The sequence below is a fragment of the Staurois parvus genome, unplaced genomic scaffold (assembly GCF_062004578.1).
Source record: "Staurois parvus isolate SC_StPar_1 unplaced genomic scaffold, SC_StPar_1.0 ptg000192l, whole genome shotgun sequence".
In the NCBI taxonomy this organism is placed as follows: domain Eukaryota; kingdom Metazoa; phylum Chordata; class Amphibia; order Anura; family Ranidae; genus Staurois; species Staurois parvus.
In genome coordinates this window covers 7,594,170-7,615,561 of record NW_028317988.1, presented here as the reverse complement: position 1 = coordinate 7,615,561, position 21,392 = coordinate 7,594,170, and the positions used below count along the sequence as shown (strand labels likewise).

Here is a 21,392-nt window from a genome sequence, read left to right as displayed (position 1 = left end):
CTCAGCTGCTCGCCCCCCAGGGGGGAGCTTCCAGGCCTTAGTTCAGAGGAAAATAAATGTTTCGCTGCAGGGAAACAATCAAAAACTGAGGAGGGGTGGAAAGGGCGGGGAATTTAAACTTTTTTGATTGTGTTTCATCTCAGGTGTGCCGTCCTGGAAATTGACTGGAGAAAAAACCTTCAGCCTTTACAACCACCTTAAGGGCAACTTGTCATGATTTAGGTACGCTGGGATGCAGTTTCACAGGCTTTTTCTGCATTATCCAATCTTACTTTTTGTGAGAGGTTGGAACGCGAGTAAATCAATTACTTACATCACCTCCACCAGGAGTTTGTGTACTTAAACAGCAATGAGCAGGATTTAAAACAAAATTACAACAGAAAAATGCACTGGTGAGAATTGTTACTGTGAAGAAAATGTAGGAATGTTTTCTAAAGGTAAGCTAAAGGCTTTCTGTGTTTAGTGTTACTATGTGTCCTCGACAGGAATAACAGTTATTTGTTACCTGGGGCAGCTGGTTTTAAATTATGGCCAAATCTTTCATGAAAAGGAAGGGAAAATTGGCAAAGCTTAGCTACCTGCTATATCAACCATGAACAGCATGGCTGTTAAAGTATGACGCCAGGCAAACGTTTGCAGAGTTTGAAGACCCGTGTTTATGGTTTTACCTTCCAAAAGGATTTTCCGATTCTGGCAGGCTGTTCTTGTTGTACACATTCTGCTGCTAGTCAGGATCAGTACTCTACTATTTCCTAGTTTATCATAACTGCTTCCTGAATCAGCTCCCAGCTCACTGGACAGAAATGGTGTTGCTGATTTACAGTCCAATCATAAGGCTGGATTAGGATAGCAAAAATTACCATAAAAAAGAACCAGCAAGATGAACTGCTTAAAGGATAAGTTCACCTTTTAACAAAAAATAATAAATACACTTTTGCAGGTAAAAAAAAAATGTACATTTACTATTTTTTGTTTTAGAAACCTGGAAAGCATTGCGCTAGCGATCAGCAGATCGCTGGTGCATGCAGGTCTCCAAGATGCATAGCACCAAGCTGGTCCAAAGGAACTACTATGTTCACTAACAGATGCAGCAACTGGGAGCACTACATGCAGTATACAATACAGTGCTGTGTTCCTGCAGTGGGATGAGTACTTCCCACCTCCCTCCTGGAACAAATTCATGTCAGGCTGAGTGCTGCTGAGCCATTCACAGGGAGGTTGGTATTCTATGAATGAATACAAAGCTTCCTCTCATTGGCAGGGGTGGAGAGGTGGGCAGATGATGTCACGGTCTCGGAGTCAGACAACCAGGGGAAGCTCTTGTATTCTTTCATAGAATACAAATAGGTTTATTTGCTGAAGGCAATTAGACTGTGCACTTTGCAAAGTGCAGTTGCCATCTGCATGTGTGGTTGCTCCAGAGTTTAATAAATGAGGTAAAATTGTACTTTGCCAAGAATACCCAATCATGTGCAAGGAAAAAAAACAAAACAAAAAAAACACCACAGTATTTTTGCTTGCACATGATTGGATGATGGAAGTCAGCAGAGCTTTTGCTCATTTACTAAGTTCTGGAGCAACTGTACTTGCAAACAATTGCACTTTGCAAAGTGCACAGTCAATTTGCCTTTAGTAAATCAACTCCAAAGCTTCCTGTGAATGGCTGAGCAGTGGTCAGCCTGAATCAATTTTCTTCTGGCAGTGGGACGGGAAGTTCCTGTACCGCTGCCGGAACACAATGCTATATACTGTATGTAGCTGAGACTACATACAGTTTATACAGTGCTCCCAGCAGCTGCATCTGTTAGTTAAGGTAATAGTTTGCTTGGAACCGCTTGGTCCAAACGAACTATTTAAACTTCACTAAAATCTGGAGATCAGCTTTAATCAGGAACTATTTGTGTCACTAATCTGGCTGTGCAGTGTCTGAACACAATTACAAATTCTTTGGCAAGCAAAGCATTAAAGTGTATGTAAACCCTTAATCTATTTTTCAAAACGTTTTGGCTTTACATACACTTTGCAAGTTGCTCACGATGGCAGGGAACACACTCACATCACACACGCAATGTTCTAATCCAGCACATTTCAAGCTGCATTTCTAACCCCAGACAGACAACTCTGTAAAATATTGAACCCAGATTTCCCACGGATGTGTTCTGGGAAGTAAGCCGAGACGCAGTTAGTGACCTGGACACAATGTTACAACTGGCAAATATTTATTATCAAATTGCTTGTCAGGAAAGTTACTCACCGACGGAGTATCGCATCACGGAGAGCTGCTCATTGCCATCTGTGTGTATGGAAACCAGATCCCGTGTCTCTGCATCTAACACAAACCATCTACAACACAAGGGAGAGCCATTGTAAATGTGGGGAAGGGCAAACTCATCCACGCAGAGGATTTACATTGTTAGACAAAACCTTCAGAGGATTTACATGCTGAACATATTAATGTATGGACTTATTTATGACAGGGAAGGTTAGTCAAAACAACATTATTAGAATAGGTTGAACTTGAAGAGTTTTTTTTAACCTAAGAAAATGGCAATGCAAAAGCAATTGTAGGACATCTGAAAATGTACCCCGACTGGGGGAAAATTACTTTCTCACTCTGTCACTGGTAGTCAGAATAATCATCACAGGCAAGTCCCTCCACTAGTGAGTCCTACCAAGTATAGCTCCATATACTGGGGTTGATTTATTAAAGGCAAATAGACTGTGCACTTTGCGATTGCATTCTGAAAGGGTACTGCTCCATCGCTTCGTAAATGAGGTGAAGCTTTAGTTTGCAAAGAATACCCAATCAAATGCAAGGGAAAAAAATGCATCTTTGCTTGCACATGATTGGATGATGTAAGTAGCAGAGCTTCCCTTCATTTACTAAGCTCTGGAGTAATGCCTTTGTAAAGTGCAGTCTATTTGCCTTTAGTAAATCAACTCCATTGTGTTTAATAGGAAAAGCATTCAATTCATAATTAAAGTAAAAAGAAATATGGGATTACTATTAAAAAAAAAACAAAAAAAAACCAGCTTACATATGCACCTCAATGCTGCAGCATCCGTGTGACACTGCAGCTGTCCCATGCCGGCTTCTAAGGTCTCATTCGCAGAACGTACGCCGTGCAACAGCTGTGTTTGCCTGCATGGGGATCCATGGGTGTTTCACGCATCCCGGTGCAGGCAGTCCCATTCATGTCAATTGGGATGCAGCAGCTGCACAGACACAGCTGCCAACTTGCCAGCCGTGTGGGTGCACGGCCCAGAACGCACACTCTCTGCAGAACACCTGTGCATCTCCATGCATACAAACAGCGCCCTCGCACAAATGTTCACAATAGTATGCCCCTGTGAACAAAGCCTAAGACTGAAACCTGATAGATTACAGTACTGTCAGTTTTTGGTCTGCTGGCTGCTACTCCAGTGCTCACTGGAGTGAAGGACTGTGGAGGGGACAAGCGTGGCTGGGTCAGGTTCTCAGCTGCATGTTGAAAGATGGAACCAGTTGTCAATTGGGCAGCTGGATGGCTCCCAGCAACACTGTGAGGCGCCTCCATGAACGTGGCATGGCTCTAATAGTGGGTAGCAGCCCACCATCAGCTTACTCTGGGTCATAAAGAGTACATCAGTAAATGTACTCCTATGAACCAAAAGAGAAGTATAGCCAAAAAAGGTTTGGCCATACTTCTCTCAGCTATACCATTGACATTAACACTTAATTTCACAGAATTTTAATTTGACCACCACAGGCTATGCCCGACATATTTTGAAGGGGGGGAGGATTGGTGACTATTTTTAACTCCCACCAAATCACCAGGTCTGAGAATGAATACCAAGGCAACAGCTCAGCCCAAACATTTTCTGGACTGGACTTAACATTACCTTGAATTTTGGAAGCAATGGTCGGCCTAAGCATTGCATTGCCAATGAGCTGTGATGTTGAAGGAAGCAGTGCGGATCAATATGCAGGCACTACTCAGATATTTCTCCCTTGTTTAGGCCAACACAGCATAAATACTGGCCAAGCAAATACACAAGTGTATAGATAGCAATCATAGAAGTGTACACTAAACATATCCGCTAAGTGCTCTCTCTGGCAGCTGAGGGGAGAACAATTGCAGCAAAGACAAACGGCCACTTGGGGTAAAGCTCATCTACATGCAGCGTCATGTGAAAATAGCCATAGACACTCCTAACTAGAATTTTGGGATTCAGTATTTTACAGTGTATATATAGCTAAAACTGTATTTGTTTTTTGGGGATAGAGTGGAGGAGGTAGAGCCCCTATTATGTTGTAATGCTGTGCTTCAACACTCTGACCTTAAAAAAACAAAAACACAACATACGTACAATACATTCCCTATGTTGTGCACATACTTGGAGTGTGGAAACAAATGTGCACGCTGATTCACTGGCTGAGACAGACTACTACCAGGGTCACAGGCCTTTGTGTGTTTTTGTCACTGTCATAGACTGCTGCACCATGGCCAGGGACCAATACATAACAAAGCTACTCCTATCTGCTCCGTGCTCCAGGTTTGTGAAGGTTTGAAGCTAGATAACTCGTATTTGCAGAAAGAGACCAGCAATGACAGACCTGTGTTATCTCTCAATATAGGTGCAATTTATTGATTTTTCATGATGCAATCATCAAACTCTCATCACTACAAAGCATATGACTATTATATTATATTAATATTACCTCCCAGAATGTGTTCCAATTGCTACTACTATTCCGCTAGGATGGAAATCAGCACAGTGTCCAGGCTCCTGTACATGACAGAAAAACATTGTGAGTTATTCACAACTAGTAAACACACAAGTGTGGTCAGACATAAGAAAAATATCTAAATGTGGAAATAAATAACTTTTATCCACTTTACACACACTCATGTTATCATATGTGCAGAGGGCAGACAACAACTCGCACCTCTGGATGAAATTTTCAGTTCAGCTGACAGCCTTTCACCTCCTCCTCCCACACAGGGGTGGTGGTGTCTGCTTCCCCTATACACTGCTGACTGCCACCTGGTGCTTTCACACTGAGACAAGTGGGTACAACATCATTGGGCCTGCAAACTTACTAGTTTTGGTTTATGTCTAAAAGGTTGGCGATAGACCCTACACCAGGGCGTGGGCCTGAGAACTCAGCAGAGACATATCGGACGCAGACTGGTCCAAGTCATTTCACTTCACCCATAAGTCGTCCATCTCCTGTTATTCACAAGAGAACTTCTTCAAGATCCTTGCTTGATGGTACAGGGACCCCGTCTCTCTACATAAAATATTCCCCTCCACACAGAAGAAAGGAAACAATGGACATCAAACATCCTGCTAATCACCAGTGCACACTGAGTATCTTGGAGGTTGTATTGGATCTGAATGGAGATAATATCGTCTGGACTTTTGTCCTTTGCTGATATCTGGTGGTGGAATTGAAAATTGATCCTCCATTAAAATCCTTTTTCCTTAAATTTTCCTTGCTACTTGAATTGCAATATTTAACAGATGGATGATTGATGTCCATTGTTTCCTTTCTTATGGTTGTGAACGTATAGGTCAAATAGATCTTTGTTAGGTTATACCTATATATCCTAAAGCATTTAACAGATGATATCTGATGCCCATTATATCCTCTACAACTGTTTTGGACGTGTAGGCCAATTAAGATTTTTTAGGTCATTTTCTTCTAGCTCTGTGAGCTTTCACATCCAGGTCTGCCTTGGCGGTAGAAATTTCCTAAAAAAATCTCCCCCGAAGAAGCCCATGAGGGCGAAACATGTAGGGAGTATACTACATTTACCTAACCAAGTTTGAATCTCAGTTGGTATTCTTAGAATTGAAAATGTTTTTTTTTTTTTTTGTATTTTTTCCTTTGTGTTTTACCAAAATACGAAATAAAAATTAAATAACTTTTAATGTGTGGTATTTATGTCTATGCACCCTGAAAGTCCCATCTTCTCTATTGATTATTTGCAATTTTAAGGGATGTGGTGCAATAATCACATCTGGTCACTCGCTCGCCACTTCACGGTTTAATTTTATAAACAGCCCCCAAAGGATTTCCAATCTGAACTTCCATTTTCCAGGTACAACAGTTGACTTCCCGTAATAAGGAAATAGAGGATTTTAATATTTCTAGGAAACTTTCTTCAACAATACAAAATGCTTCAGCAACATTTACAGTACTTACTTCTAGCAGTCTGGTCCATTCTAGCGTGTGGTCTACAGAGTTCCACAAACAGACCTGCTTGTCCTGAGCACATGATAAGAGCAGATCCTTGAAGGGGTGGGTTGCCAATCCCCAGAGCTCATCTGTATGACCCTATAAGTATAAAAAATAACAAAAACACATAACTACACAGCTGTATGCTCATGGAATGCAGCAACACCGCAGCTTTGTGGTTGGCACTGTGATAGTGCTGACTTAACAGTATAGATACTGATAGCTAATTTGGGTCAGGGAAGTACCACAGAAATGTATTTACCTGAACTTCCACCTGAAAACCGTCATTAAAAGTGCCACGCAAAACAAAATTCCGAGATGTTCCAACTAAGAATTGGTCGGCTTTGCCTTCTGCCACCGCTCTGATGGTGCCATATTGATCTGGAACCTAGAAAATATATATGAAATACCCATAAAATAAACACCATGGAAAAACACAATAATTTCTTATGACTCCATCTAAAAGTAGAACTAAAAGCAAAACTTACAGTTAAAGTTATACTTTAAATCAGGGGTCTCCAAACTTTCTAAACAAAAGGGCCAGTTAACTGTCCTTCAGACCTAAGGGGGGGTCAGACTATAGGGAGTAGAAAGGGTCTTGACTTCTATGGAACAAACAATGCCTCATCTTTGGTATCACTGGGAGGAATAGCGCCCCATCATTACGGTCATTGGGCCCCAGTGTAGGTGTTATTGGGTGGAATTGTGCCCCGTCATTGGTGTGTGGGAAGAATTGTGACTTGTCATTGGAAGTTATTCTTCCCCTTTAATGGCGTCAGTGGGTGGAATTATGCCCCATTGTTGGTGTCGGTGCAGAAAGATAGTTCCCCAAGAGCCGGATAAAGGTAGGCAAAGGGCCCTCCAAGTTTGGAGACCGCTGCTTTAAATATACTTGCAAAAAGAAGACTGCCTATATTTACCCTTCTGGCCACCCGTTTTTCAAAAAAACATTGTTTTGCAGCTCACTATCATCTGAAAGTATTTGACAGGTCAAATGTCTTCCTCACCACTCACTGTGGTTCCTTCCTTCAGTTTATATGTCCGTTTGTGATGTATGAGCCAGTAATGGTGGAGGAGCAGATTATTCACACACCCGGAATACTTGTAGAGGGTGGAAACATCTGCTTTTCTGGGCCGCTAGAAAGGTAAGTACATGCAGCCTTCTATTTACAGGTATGATCTACATTCATGTGACCTTGTGCTGTACAGATGACCATAATCCATTATGAACCAGCTGAAATTTGCTATGTGGTTGCACTGTTGGCCATCTCCCGCAAAACATCCTTTGATTAAAAAAACTGAAGTGGTCAGAGGGAAATATTTCAGAACAATGGCTGTGTCCAGTCAGATGCAGCCGCAGTTCAGGTATTCTGACAGTCATACTGTAGAAGATTTGTCCATCTGCACTGCATAGTCCGCAGGATGAAAATAAATAAAATTCTAACAGTGTATGGCAAGCTTGAAGAATCCAGGGTACATGCGGCTTTTTATAGTGTTATTGCTGTTTTACACTAAGTATGAAAACCATCAGGCCAATGACAATTTCATGTAAATAAGCACACACTATTTACAATTTATAAAATTCTGTGCTATTCACATGAAATGAGTGTTCAGCTTACGGTTTTTAATCTGGTTTTAAAGCAGCAATAAAGAAGATAAAAAGCAGCGAGTGTCCTGGATTTCTTACCTTTTTGAAAGAGTGGATATTAAGGCCGGCCACAGATGGTTCCTGCTAAACTGGCCGAGATTTGAACCATACATGGGCAGGCGGAACATATGCAAGTTGATAGATTGATCAGCTTGGGTACAACCAGCCTGCCAGATTTTACATACAATTATCGCTAGTAGCTGGTATAGCTGCTAGCAATAATCACTGTCTTCTCCCAGTGGGGACAGTGGGAGGGATTCCCCTGTCAACACAAACTGTGTTGATGGGGGAACAGGGGCGGACTGACCATTTGGAAACTCGGGCACTGCCCGAGGGCCCGGGGTCAGTAGGGGGCCCCATGAGAGGCCCCTGGTACCTTTTTCATAGGATTTTTTGAGTTGGGCAAGGACACAGGGGCCCCATGATCCCTTATTGCCCGGGGGCCCCATGAGTTGTCAGTCCGCCCCTGTGGGGGAATCAAGCAATTTCTTTCCTGCAAGAAATTTGCTCCGTGTATGGCCTGACTAAGACTGTTCCAGGGAGCACAGAGACTGAACATAGAGAAGGGAGAAATAGTCTCCTGAGCCATCCCTTCATTGCTAGTATGTCCGACCAGAGCCTGCCTCTGTAAAACGTTAGAAGCAAACACATGTATGTATTAACAATTAGGGGGAGATTAACTAAAACCGCGGTGTGCAAAATGTGGTGCAGTTCTGCATAGAAACCAATCAGCTTCCAGGTTTTATTGTCAAAACTTAGTTGAACAAACTGATTGGCTCCCATGCACAACTGCACCAGATTATCAGTGCACCAGTTTTAGTACATCTCCATCTAAGTGTTTATGTGGGCTGCCTTAAGGTGGATCTAAACAACTCTTCAAACTATCAGATTGCTGTACATCCAGCTATCTACGGGCAGCTTTAGAAAATCCAGGATCAATATACCTGAAAAGTATCTCCATCATTGTTACAGAATCATCAATATTTACAGTGGTGCGAAAACTAGAGCACATTCATTCCCTCTGTAATTACAAATATCTTATGGGAAAAGTCACAGAAAACCAGGAAGAATGGTTTTGCTTAGAAAACAGGCATCTTGCTCAGTGATTGATATGCCTTACTTTATAAAGCCGTTAAAAAGCAGACATTGATTAAATGAAAGGCATATGACTGTCTGAGAAGGCAGAGCACTGAGGGAGCATGTCCTCACATAAGCTGGAGCTTAGATGCACTTCCTAAAAGTCATTTCCAAACTCTGCAACCAGGTCATTAGCTAATTACAAGAAAAGCTTCTTATGATTATGTAAAAAAAAAACCCCAAAATCTCAGGCAAAGAAAAAATACTGAGTATATAATGGTTGAAAGATGATGATTTACCCCATCTAAACAAACGTTTCTAAAGATTTTGTGAGAGGTTTTGTGGGGCACACTAATACTAGTTGCAACATTAAAAATGCAAAGACATCCTGTGTTTTTGTCCTATAGACATGGTCTAACTTCCTTGCATCCCATAGACCTCTCTTCTGGAAGTGTCTCACTACTGTCTGCACTTGCCCAGCTCTTTCCCCCTCCCATTGCTACATAAACTCTTATGTAGCTGCCACAGGAGGAGCAAAAGGGAATACTTTACCACTTCAAGTCCAGACACTTTCACCCCCTTCCTCCAGGCCAATTTTCAGCTTTCAGCGCTATAACACTTTGAATGACAATTGCGCGGCCATGCAACACTGTACCCATATGAATTCTTTAGCATTTTTTTGAGATAGATAAAACTTTATTTTGGTGGTATTTAGTCACCACTGGGATTTTAATTTTTTAAATTAAAGTATATAGTACAGGATAGTACTATAGTACAGTAGTATAAAGGACATAGTACAGGAGATGACCAGAGACTGCGGACACAGTACAGGAGATGACCAGAGACTGCGGACACAGTACAGGAGATGACCAGAGACTGCGGACATAGTACAGGAGATGACCAGAGACTGCGGACATAGTACAGGAGATGACCAGAGACTGCGGACATAGTACAGGAGATGACCAGAGACTGCGGACATAGTACAGGAGATGACCAGAGACTGCGGACATAGTACAGGAGATGACCAGAGACTGCGGACATAGTACAGGAAATGACCAGAGACTGCGGACACAGTACAGGAGATGACCAGAGACTGCGGACACAGTACAGGAGATGACCAGAGACTGCGGACACAGTACAGGAAATGACCAGAGACTGCGGACACAGTACAGGAGATGACCAGAGACTGCGGACACAGCACAGGAGATGACCAGAGACTGCGGACACAGTACAGGGGATGACCAGAGACTGCGGGCACAGTACAGGGGATGACCAGAGACTGCGGGCACAGTACAGGGGATGACCAGAGACTGCGGACACAGTACAGGGGATGACCAGAGACTGCGGACACAGTACAGGGGATGACCAGAGACTGCGGACACAGTACAGGGGATGACCAGAGACTGCGGACACAGTACAGGGGATGACCAGAGACTGCGGACACAGTACAGGAGATGACCAGAGACTGCGGACACAGTACAGGAGATGACCAGAGACTGCGGACACAGTACAGGGGATGACCAGAGACTGCGGACACAGTACAGGGGATGACCAGAGACTGCGGACACAGTACAGGGGATGACCAGAGACTGCGGACATAGTACAGGGGATGACCAGAGTCTGCGGACATAGTACAGGGAATGACCAGAGACTGCGGACATAGTACAGATGACCAGAGACTGTGAACATAGTACAGGGAAAATGCCAGGGACTGCGGACATAGTACAGATGACCAGAGACTGCAGACAGTACAGGGGATGACCAGAGACTGCAGACAGTACAGGGGATGACCAGAGACTGCGGACATAGTACAGGAGATGACCAGAGACTGCGGACATAGTACAGGAGATGACCAGAGACTGCGGACATAGTACAGGAGATGACCAGAGACTGCGGACATAGTACAGGAGATGACCAGAGACTGCGGACATAGTACAGGAGATGACCAGAGACTGCGGACATAGTACAGGAGATGACCAGAGACTGCGGACATAGTACAGGAGATGACCAGAGACTGCGGACATAGTACAGGAGATGACCAGAGACTGCGGACATAGTACAGGAGATGACCAGAGACTGCGGACATAGTACAGGAGATGACCAGAGACTGCGGACATAGTACAGGAGATGACCAGAGACTGCGGACATAGTACAGGAGATGACCAGAGACTGCGGACATAGTACAGGAGATGACCAGAGACTGCGGACATAGTACAGGAGATGACCAGAGACTGCGGACATAGTACAGGAGATGACCAGAGACTGCGGACATAGTACAGGAAATGACCAGAGACTGCGGACATAGTACAGGAAATGACCAGAGACTGCGGACATAGTACAGGAGATGACCAGAGACTGCGGACACAGCACAGGAGATGACCAGAGACTGCAGACACAGTATAGGGGATGACCAGAGACTGCGGACATAGTACAGGGAATGACCAGAGTCTGCGGACATAGTACAGGGAATGACCAGAGACTGCGGACATAGTACAGATGACCAGAGACTGTGAACATAGTACAGGGAAAATGCCAGGGACTGCGGACATAGTACAGATGACCAGAGACTGCAGACAGTACAGGGGATGACCAGAGACTGCAGACAGTACAGGGGATGACCAAGAGACTGCGGACCTTTGGGGAGGGAGGGGGAGCGGGTACCTGAAGTTGTCCTCTTTAGTGTGGGCACGCTGGCTTCTTCCCGCGCCGGCTTCTGTGACAGCCGGGTGCCCATTGCGCATGCGCGAGAAGCGCTGCGCTTTGTGAATGGCCCGGCGCCTTCTGGGATCTGTCATGTGTCCCAGAAGTCGCCGGAACATTCACAAAGCGCAGCGCTTCTCGCGCATGCGCAGTGGGCACCCGGCTGTCACAGAAGCTGGTGCGGGAAGACTACAGCGCTGGACAGAGGAACAGGTAAGGTCCAGCAGGAGAGAAGAGCTGAGCGGCCGGCCCGGTATTCTGACATGGTGGCGGAGGCGGAAATATCAGACCGGCCACTCCATATTTGCTCCATAAGACGCACTGACATTTTCCCCCCTTTTTTGGGGGGAAAAAGTGCGTCTTATGGAGCGAAAAATACGGTAAATGAAAAAATCCAAACATTTTGAAAAAAAATTTTGCAAATGAATAATGTTTCTTCATAAATCTTGGCCAAAATGTATTTAGCTATTCTTTTAGTAAAATAAATTAGTTTATAACCAAAAATAAGATATTTTTTTTAAAAATTGACATTTTTATTTTATTTTATATTGTTTTTTAGTTTTTTTTTTTTTTTAACATACTGTCATTGTAGCAGTACAGTGTTACCATCGTGACACTCTACTACTTGTGGGGGGTGGGTGGGCGATAAAGATTTATCTTTTTACAGGGATTGCTTTTTCACCCATAAAGGCTGTAAAAGCAATCATTTCTCCTCCTCTCTGGCTGCATTCTTGCAGCCATTGAGAAATACTGTGCAAGCTGTGATTTGTCACAGCTTGTCACATGGTACAAGGCTGTTTTTTTAACTAGCCTTGTACCATGTGACCTCTGTGATCATTCACAGATTTCACTAGTAGTAAGCATTGTCAGGAAGTGACATCTTGGTTACTACTATTCATGTAAACACCGATTGGCCAATCAGTGATCACATGATCAGGACCTCACAGGCGGGGAATATGGAGGATGTTTATAAACAGCCACCTGCTCCTACAATGCTCTCGTCCGTTTATATACATGGGCCGGATGGGAAGTGGTTAAAGCAGCAGTCTGCAAGAAGTACTGCCTTTTGATTGCCTTTTACTGGCCATTGGAGTGGTCCTCCCACTGACAGCAACAACGGGACACAGGCCCTCCTAATAACACAAACTATGAGGCTATATTCCTTAAGCTAACACCAGTGCTGGGGCACTATTCTTCCCACTAATACAAAGAACAAGGCACTGCTCCTCACAGTGATGTCAACAATGGACCCTATTCTCTCCATTGACACCGACGGGGTACGGTTCCTCCCGGCGATACCAACGACGGGGCACTGTTCCTCCCGGCGATACCAACGACGGGGCACTGTTCCCCCCCCCCCCCCCGGAGATACCAACGACGGAGCACTGTCCCCCCCCCCCCCCCCCCCCGGCGATACCAAGACGGGGCACTGTTCTTCCCCCCCCCCCCCCCCCCCGGAGATACCAACAACGGAGCACTGTTCCTCCCGGCGATACCAACGACGGAGCACTCTTATTTCCACTAACACCAAGAATGGGTCACTATTATCTTCCCACTGATAACAACAATGACGCTTTGCTCTTCCCAGTGATACTAACAATTGGGTGCGAACCCTTACACTGACACAAGCACTTTTCCTGACACTTACAATGGGGCAAAATCACTCCTGCTGACAAGGATGGGGCACAATTCCTTCTACTGACACCAATAATGGGGCACTGTTCCTCCAACTGTCTAAAGGACCATTTTCTTAAGCCAGTGACCATTTATACTGGGGAATTTGTTAGTCCCTCTGGCCACAGTCTGACCCCTGTAAAGTCTGAAAGATAGTGAATTGGCCCTAGGTTTGGAAAGTTTGAGAACTCCTGTTAGAGAGTTTGAGTGCCAGCTGTGAATCTGCTGGGGCTGGTGGCATCACACCCAAGATAGTGGCACCAAGCAGAAGTATCAGGCTTTTTTTGAAGGTCTCTACAAGAGTGGCATTTACAGGTAAAAATGATTCATAAAATAAGTTACATGCATATACAATCAGGAAGATTGTTAAAATGATTTGTCAGGTGACAGGGTCTGATTAAATCAGTATCACAGATAAGGAACTGGTAGTTTTAGGACAGGTCAGTGGCAATTGCAGTCTTCATAATTCTTTAATTTGGAAATCTAAGCTTACATTTCCTATACTGAATTCAGTTTTCTGAAAAAAACAGTATTGTGCATTCCGTTTTAGAAACTGTTCTTTCAAGTTACATAGTATAGGCATCATGAATGTAACTTGAAAATATGATAAATTAATATTTACATATAGAAGCCTGTGTTTATTCTGAGTTTTTTAACCCTTTACACTGAAAATAATTACATGAAGCAGCCTGTGGTCTTACCTCGATCTCCCTTTCAGGGTTGAGATTGTGATCCCACATAATAATCTTCCTGTCTTTGCCACCTCCAGTAAGCAGCATACCGTTCCTCATCTGACACAGTGTGAACACGCTGCCATCATGAGCTTTGATCTGCTTACTTATTTGGTAGACACCTGAAACACATAATTGTTACTAAGTAAAACAGGGACATATTCCTATGTTGACATATTTCCGAAGCACTTGCATAAAAGTACCAGAATTATAATGGAGGAACCAACTACACTAGATGTAGAAAGCCATCCAGATGCCTGCCTAGAAAAATGGTCAGAGTGAATTTCTGTAGAACCAGGACGTAAAACTTGCCGCAATGTAGTGAAGTGGCATTCACGTGGCATACACACCTCTTACTGAAGGAAGGTAAAGGTTTGCAAAGCCACCATGAGTTCTTGAAATCCTGTGTGTAGTAAGAGCACGTCTGATGTCTGAGAAACCTAGGGTACCTCTAAATGGCTACATATCAAATTAAAACCAGGTTGTTGGACTGGGATATTTATGGCACACCTTTTCCTAAAGATTATTAAAGGGCAATGGAAGCCAGTGGGTATATGCTCACTGCTGGAATACCATTAGTAGCTGAAACAATTGCAGCCAATGACAGAGGAGTGTGAAGTTTGAATCATTTAGATCTGGCTGGTTGCAACACATTCTTCAATGTATCAAACACAAAAATAGTGAAGCGCTCAAATGAATCCCTATATACACACACAGTGCATATAAAAAAAGGAAAAAAACCCTTTCCTTGCCCTTAATTGTTTCTTCAAATCAAACAGTGATAGAAAATAAAAAATCCATAATAATGCGAATAAACAGTGATACAAAAATAAAAAAATCTGTGTTAATTAATATATAAACGTGATAATTCCAATAATATATGTGCCAACCTAACAGAATATAAATAAAAATTCATAAAATGTGAGTCTCAATCAAATATATGTGATTAATTGTGAAAAAACCATACATTAAAAAAATCCACTAAATCTTGTGATGTTTAAATATGAAAATGTGTCCATAAATGAACAAACACAGTCCATGCAGTAAGGTGAAAACGACACTCAGTGTTCTTCACTTCTAGTGCTCAAAAAAAGAAGAAAAGAAATCCTCCAATGGCAGCAATGCCTGCTCACCTCCCCAACTCGACCCGCAAAGGGCCACAAGGCTATAACTCTCCTCCAGGTAATCCTTTGCTTCCAAGCAGCTCAGTAAGGAATCACAGGACCTCCACTCCACCTCCTCTCAAACGTCATATAGGACACAAACAGAGCTTCCCATAGTGTAATACCATTTATTTAAGACACTCCATATAGCAAACTGTTTCCACTCACATGCGTTTTCTTAATAAAATGCAGTCCTCCTCATTCCCTGGGTGCATTCACATGTAAATAGGGAAACCAATATGGCCGCTGTGCTCGGACATCCGTCCCCACGTGACCGGAAATGATGTGTCTCTAGACTGGGAAAAGCGTTCCGACGCGTTGCGTCACGTGCGTCGTGACTTCATCAGGACTGCATTTTATTAAGAAAACGCATGTGAGTGGAAACAGTTTGCTATATGGAGTGTCTTAAATAAATGGTATTACACTATGGGAAGCTCTGTTTGTGTCCTATATGACGTTTGAGAGGAGGTGGAGTGGAGGTCCTGTGATTCCTTACTGAGCTGCTTGGAAGCAAAGGATTACCTGGAGGAGAGTTATAGCCTTGTGGCCCTTTGCGGGTCGAGTTGGGGAGGTGAGCAGGCATTGCTGCCATTGGAGGATTTCTTTTCTTCTTTTTTTGAGCACTAGAAGTGAAGAACACTGAGTGTCGTTTTCACCTTACTGCATGGACTGTGTTTGTTCATTTATGGACACATTTTCATATTTAAACATCACAAGATTTAGTGGATTTTTTTAATGTATGGTTTTTTCACAATTAATCACGTATATTTGATTGAGACTCACATTTTATGAATTTTTATTTATATTCTGTTAGGTTGGCACATATATTATTGGAATTATCACGTTTATATATTAATTAACACAGATTTTTTTATTTTTGTATCACTGTTTATTCGCATTATTATGGATTTTTTATTTTCTATCACTGTTTGATTTGAAGAAACAATTAAGGGCAAGGAAAGGGTTTTTTTCCTTTTTTTATATGCACTGTGTGTGTATATAGGGATTCATTTGAGCGCTTCACTATTTTTGTGTTTGATACTTTATTACTTATTGGTTAAGGCAGAGTGATAGCAGCTGTTAGGATAGGGACTTATCCATACTAAGCGCAGGAGGATATTCCCATTCACATTCTTCAATGTGTGTATGACTACCAGAGTCATGCAGACTCAAAACATTTTTTGCTTACAGGTTTGTTGTATTTCCGAAATGACCCTAGGTGTTAATGCACTTTGCATCCCATAGCCACTCTATGCTTTTCTTATTTCCAAAATCTAAAAGTATAATTTTCAACATTCATGGAACACTCAGGGGAAATAGGAACAACACCCTAACATCATTAAAAGGTTCAAGGGAAATGTTGGGCATTGGACAGTTTTCTCCAGGAGTTAAAGTAGTTGTAAAGGCTCAAGGTTTTTTACCTTCATTCATTCTATTCAAAAAGGTAAAAAACATGGTGTGCAGCAGCCCCCTTCCCCCCACTAATACTTACCTGAGCCCCATCTCAATCCAAAAATGTGCACAAGAGCACCAACTCTCCGGGGACTCTTCCTCCTCATTGGCTGAAACAGCAGCCGGAGCCACAAAGAATGCACGGAGGTAAAAAAACGTAAGCCCTTAGAACCACTTTAAATAAATACAACTTCTAGGCACAATACTGGGGGACAGTTATCAATCCTGTCACAGGGCAAATCAATGCTAAAACATGAGCAGTGAGATACTTCCTGAGAGATTTAGTACAAGGTTACAGCCAGAGTCATAAAATCCTCCTTTGGCTGCTATAAAGGAACACTTGTGGACAGAGTTAAACATGACCCTGACCACTTCTTAAGTCAGCATCCGTTTAATGTGGAAATCTGTCTCATCTCTAGTAAGATATCGGTCTTTGAACTTTACAAACTGTCACACTTGGCTGCCCTGGAATACAGATGCACAGGTCTGTAAACCTGTTGTATAGATTTTGCTGAAGGAGATGCAGTCAGATTTATCACCAATTGTGTTGCTTGTTTCCTTGATAAACCTCCCATAATTAGGCTGCCACTTTCCTCCTTGCACATAAAGCAGGTGAGCATGGAACTACATTTACTAAAAATCAACTTTCACCTATACTTTGTGCTATGAATGATCTATATACATATTCATTTCAGGAAAATTCAAACAATGACTTTCTTGCCAGAGAAACACATTTCTTTTCTACCATCTCTTAATTAAATAAGTATGAAGCCTAAATCCTGGGAGATCTGAGGAGAAATGCCGAGCCTCCGGATGGGTTTTACAAAATTTAGATTTTATAGATTGTTCTGCAAAACAGGAAATGCTGGTATTCTGAAAATTCTTTTGGAAGTGACTAATGGTCCTCAGTTCCTTGTTCTCTCTGCCCTGAGCTATTGAATTCATAAGGCAGGAGCAGAAATCTTTTTCATAAATGTAGATCTGGTGGCCAAATCTCTATGACGCAATGTTCTTGCAGTAAGAGGGAGATTGTGCTGAGGTTACAGACTCCTAATGCTTACTAATTAGAATGAGATTGACTGGTCTGAATCCAAACAGCCACTCAGGACGCTCTCATCAATTTTTGTTCCAAGTTCTGTTGCTGAAGAAGTGTATAGCCAGACTGACTATCACTAACTTGTTCATAAAGTCTGGGAATTACTGTAAATAGTGCAATTAGCAGTTACTTTGATGCTCACTGTGTTCTGTATAGGATGCTTATTCATATTTTTTTTTTTTTTTTTTTTAAACATGGCACATTTTTAACTAGTACATATTGTCAGTTTTTTTCTATAAAAATTGCCTTGCTTTTTGTTTATTAATTTAGTACAGGTACTTCTATAGCACTGTTAATTTATGCAGCGCTTTACATACAGTATATATTGTACATTCATCAGTCTCTACCCTTATAGAGCTTTCAAAATTTTAAGCACTACTCTGACAAAACTGTTTTCTTTTAATAGAATGGTTCAGATTTTTAAGGCCATCCATGCCCCTTAGGGCTAGGTCTTTTTCGCTCTTGCATTTGACATCAAAAGTCTGTTTGGCCGACTTCGCCTTCAATGTAAACACATCTCGGTAGGGCATGCTGTGCTTAGAGAAACACAACGCAAAAGAAGATCAACCTCCAAAGAACTATCAACCACTTCACAACTTTGATGTAAAAGGGAATCTGCTGACCTGCAGTTCATGTGCATTTCAAACGCAGGTCAGCAGATTCCCATTTACGTCAAAGTTGTAGAGTTGACAGATCTTAGGAGGTTGATCTACTCTGCGTTGTGTTTCTCTGAGCGCAGCATGCCCCACCGAGAGGTGTTTGCAAAGCCAGCCAAACACAGAGTTTTGCTGTGATTGGTGTTTTAGCTCATTCGAATGCAACAGCCAGATCCTGACAGCATAATCTGTGTATACAAAGTCCTTAAGGAAATCTGCCCTCACTTTATTGTCCTGGTGAAAATACAGAAATGGAAATAACACAAAGAAATAAAAACTTGACATAATAGCCAACGTCTCAACCTTCTACAAATCTAAAATAAAATATTTAGCTAAAGCAAATCTGTGAGTACCCTTACCCTGCATCGTCCCCATGTGGTACTCTCCTCTATTGTAGGGTGCTAAAGCATGCAAATGCACACACTGAATGAGTTGAGAGTTTGCCCATCTTGTCCGGCATGTTTCTATTAACCCATAACTGTGATGCATAAACTTTATGTCCAAGTGGAAGATGTGGGAGGAGGTAGGCATGAAAAACTGGTAAAGGCTGGTCTGTCCAAAAATGTATGACTCCTCCTCTTCCTCCCAAGTGACAGCACTGGTGCTTTTGGAGTAAGTATAAACAGTAAATGAAACTGCCCTTAAAGTTATCCCTTGCTTTGCCCTGCAGGTTCACTTTAACCCTTCTGTGTGAGTTTTTTTTTTTTTTTTTTAACTTAGAAAGCCAAACCAAACGTACTAGCATTGGCATATGTCACTAGCCAACAACGATGACTAATTTTACTGAGAACTAGGAACATACACAGTTGCCCACTCCTAGTTTTTGACTGCAAGGTTAATTACTGTTCTCATACCAATGGGCATTTTAATTTGTATTGTGGTCAAAGTAGTTGAACAGTATGTAAAATCTGATAACTAACTTTGCCTTTTTTGGCCGAATTTGGTCTGCTAAATATCCAACTTAAAACATTTTATTATATCTTTTTAAATCGTGCAAAAACTACCTGTTGCTCTTACCAGAAAATTTGACAGCTAACAATTTCCTCTGCTCTCTGCTGACAGTTGTCAATATCTATTGTTTCCAGCTCTCTTTGAGAACTACAGAACCCCTCCCCCTTATATTATGCAGAAGCGGAGAGGGGGAGCTCTCTATAGCCCTGTCACTATTTCACTTTATCTTTATTTCACTATGTCTTTACTATATTTCATTCAATCTATTTTCACCCTTTTTCACCTGCCCATTGGTCTATATATTTTCCAGGCATTTTGTTTCATTTTATCAATGTCATTACTATTTTTAAATGCACATATTTTCACTCTTTCATTTGCCTGCCTATTGGTCTGTATATTTTCTGGATCTTCATTTGTGTTTCCATGTGCACATCTATTCTAGCTGTATGACTTTGGGACCATTGGCTTTTGGCAACATCTTCCACTATACACAGTGTTTTATAGATTATTCTTTGGTTCTCTATTTTTTTTTTATTCTTGTGCCTTCTATTTCTGACACCAGTGTCCAATTGGGCTACGTCCTCTCTCGGCCCTGGCTGTACGCCTCACTCATAGGTGGTCCAGCCTCCTTCACATGTCCCGCTCAGGACGGATAATGCTTGGTGGTGCTCTCCAGTCACATTCCATGTTTTTGGGTCAGCATTCTTCCATCAGTGTCCATTTTATTATACTATTCGTGTTTGCAGAAAGGTATTTTTACATGATTTATTACAGTCATAATTTTATTTTTCTCCTAGCGACCTGGTCTCCATGTAGACATTCAATAAGCATGAGAGCTCACATTGCTTGAAGTGAATGCTGTTTCATGAAACACATTGAGGACTGTGAAACGTCTTGATCAACTTCAGTGTACTGAACATACATTGAATGCATCTCTATTTAAATTTTATGTACATCAAATGGTTTTTGTGTTTTATGGTCTGTACACTCATTTTGGGTATTTTTAACAATACAGTACAGTAAGTGAGCATTGTCACCAGGTGAACAGAAAAAAAAAAAAAAGCTTGAAAAAAAAGAAACAAATGCAGTTATCACATCTGTGGACTGGTAAAAAAAAACCCCCCAAAAAAAAACCAATCAAGAACATTTATGGTTTTAGGTATGCTTTAAGAAATGTGAAAGAATGTGTAAAAACTGTGCTGAATGTGTGAAAAATAAATCAAATATGTATAAATACACACATAAATGAATGAATACCAAAATGCTGCTACTTTAAAAATATCAAACAAAACACTTAAATGAGCACTCAAAAGAAGTGATCCAGTAGCGCATAAATATATAAGTGAAAAATGGTGAACATAAAACGTGAAAAATGAGTGTGTAGTCCAAAGAAAGTCCGACAGCTACTTCATGAGAGTGGGGGGCAAGATTTGCTGGCGAGTGTAAACCCGATAGGGGGAACAGCATTTTTTTTTCTTCACGTGGTGATTTAGTTTGAAGATTGAACAATCTTTTTGGTGGATAAGAAGTAACTGTTGGACTTTCTTTGGACTACACACTCATTTTTCAGGTTTTATGTTCACCATTTTTCACTTATATATTTATGTGCTACTGGATCACTTCTTTCGAGTGCTCATTTCTGCTTTAAGAAATGTTTCAGGATTCTAGTAGAAAATGCTTTGGTTTTTATTAGCCCCACGGATTAAAACCCCATGAGTTATCTTGTGTCACTGGTGTAAACTAAAGATCTTTCTGGCACAAGTGCTCAACCTCCATAGAACTTTCTCTGATACGTTGCAGGTCTAATGTTCTAGGACAGTAAATGATATTGCTCCTCGTTTCCATCAGGTATTGCTCTCCCTGGTGTTTGCATAATGAGCACTGTTCATCGTGTGCCAGGCATATTAATGACATTAAAAGAGAAAACACCTAATGACTCATTGCTATTAAGGCTTCAAATAATTGCTTGCGTTCTCTGAACAATTATTGAGACATTTAGCTGAACGCCAAGTGGGGAT

General features: G+C 41.9%; 1 protein-coding gene across 6 annotated transcripts in view; it reads right to left on the bottom strand.

The window, feature by feature from the left end:
- The window catches only part of EML4 (EMAP like 4), a 317,947-nt gene that overhangs the window by 28,729 nt on the left and 267,826 nt on the right, over nt 1–21,392 (bottom strand). For all 6 annotated transcript variants that reach the window (XM_089677831.1, XM_089677834.1, XM_089677836.1 and 3 more), the window contains 5 exons: nt 14,027–14,178; nt 6,489–6,614; nt 6,194–6,325; nt 4,703–4,770; nt 2,255–2,343 (listed from right to left, as the gene is read on the bottom strand). In XM_089677831.1, the coding sequence (XP_089533957.1) occupies nt 2,255–2,343; nt 4,703–4,770; nt 6,194–6,325; nt 6,489–6,614; nt 14,027–14,178 (567 nt within the window). The remainder of the gene's footprint in view (nt 1–2,254; nt 2,344–4,702; nt 4,771–6,193; nt 6,326–6,488; nt 6,615–14,026; nt 14,179–21,392) is intronic.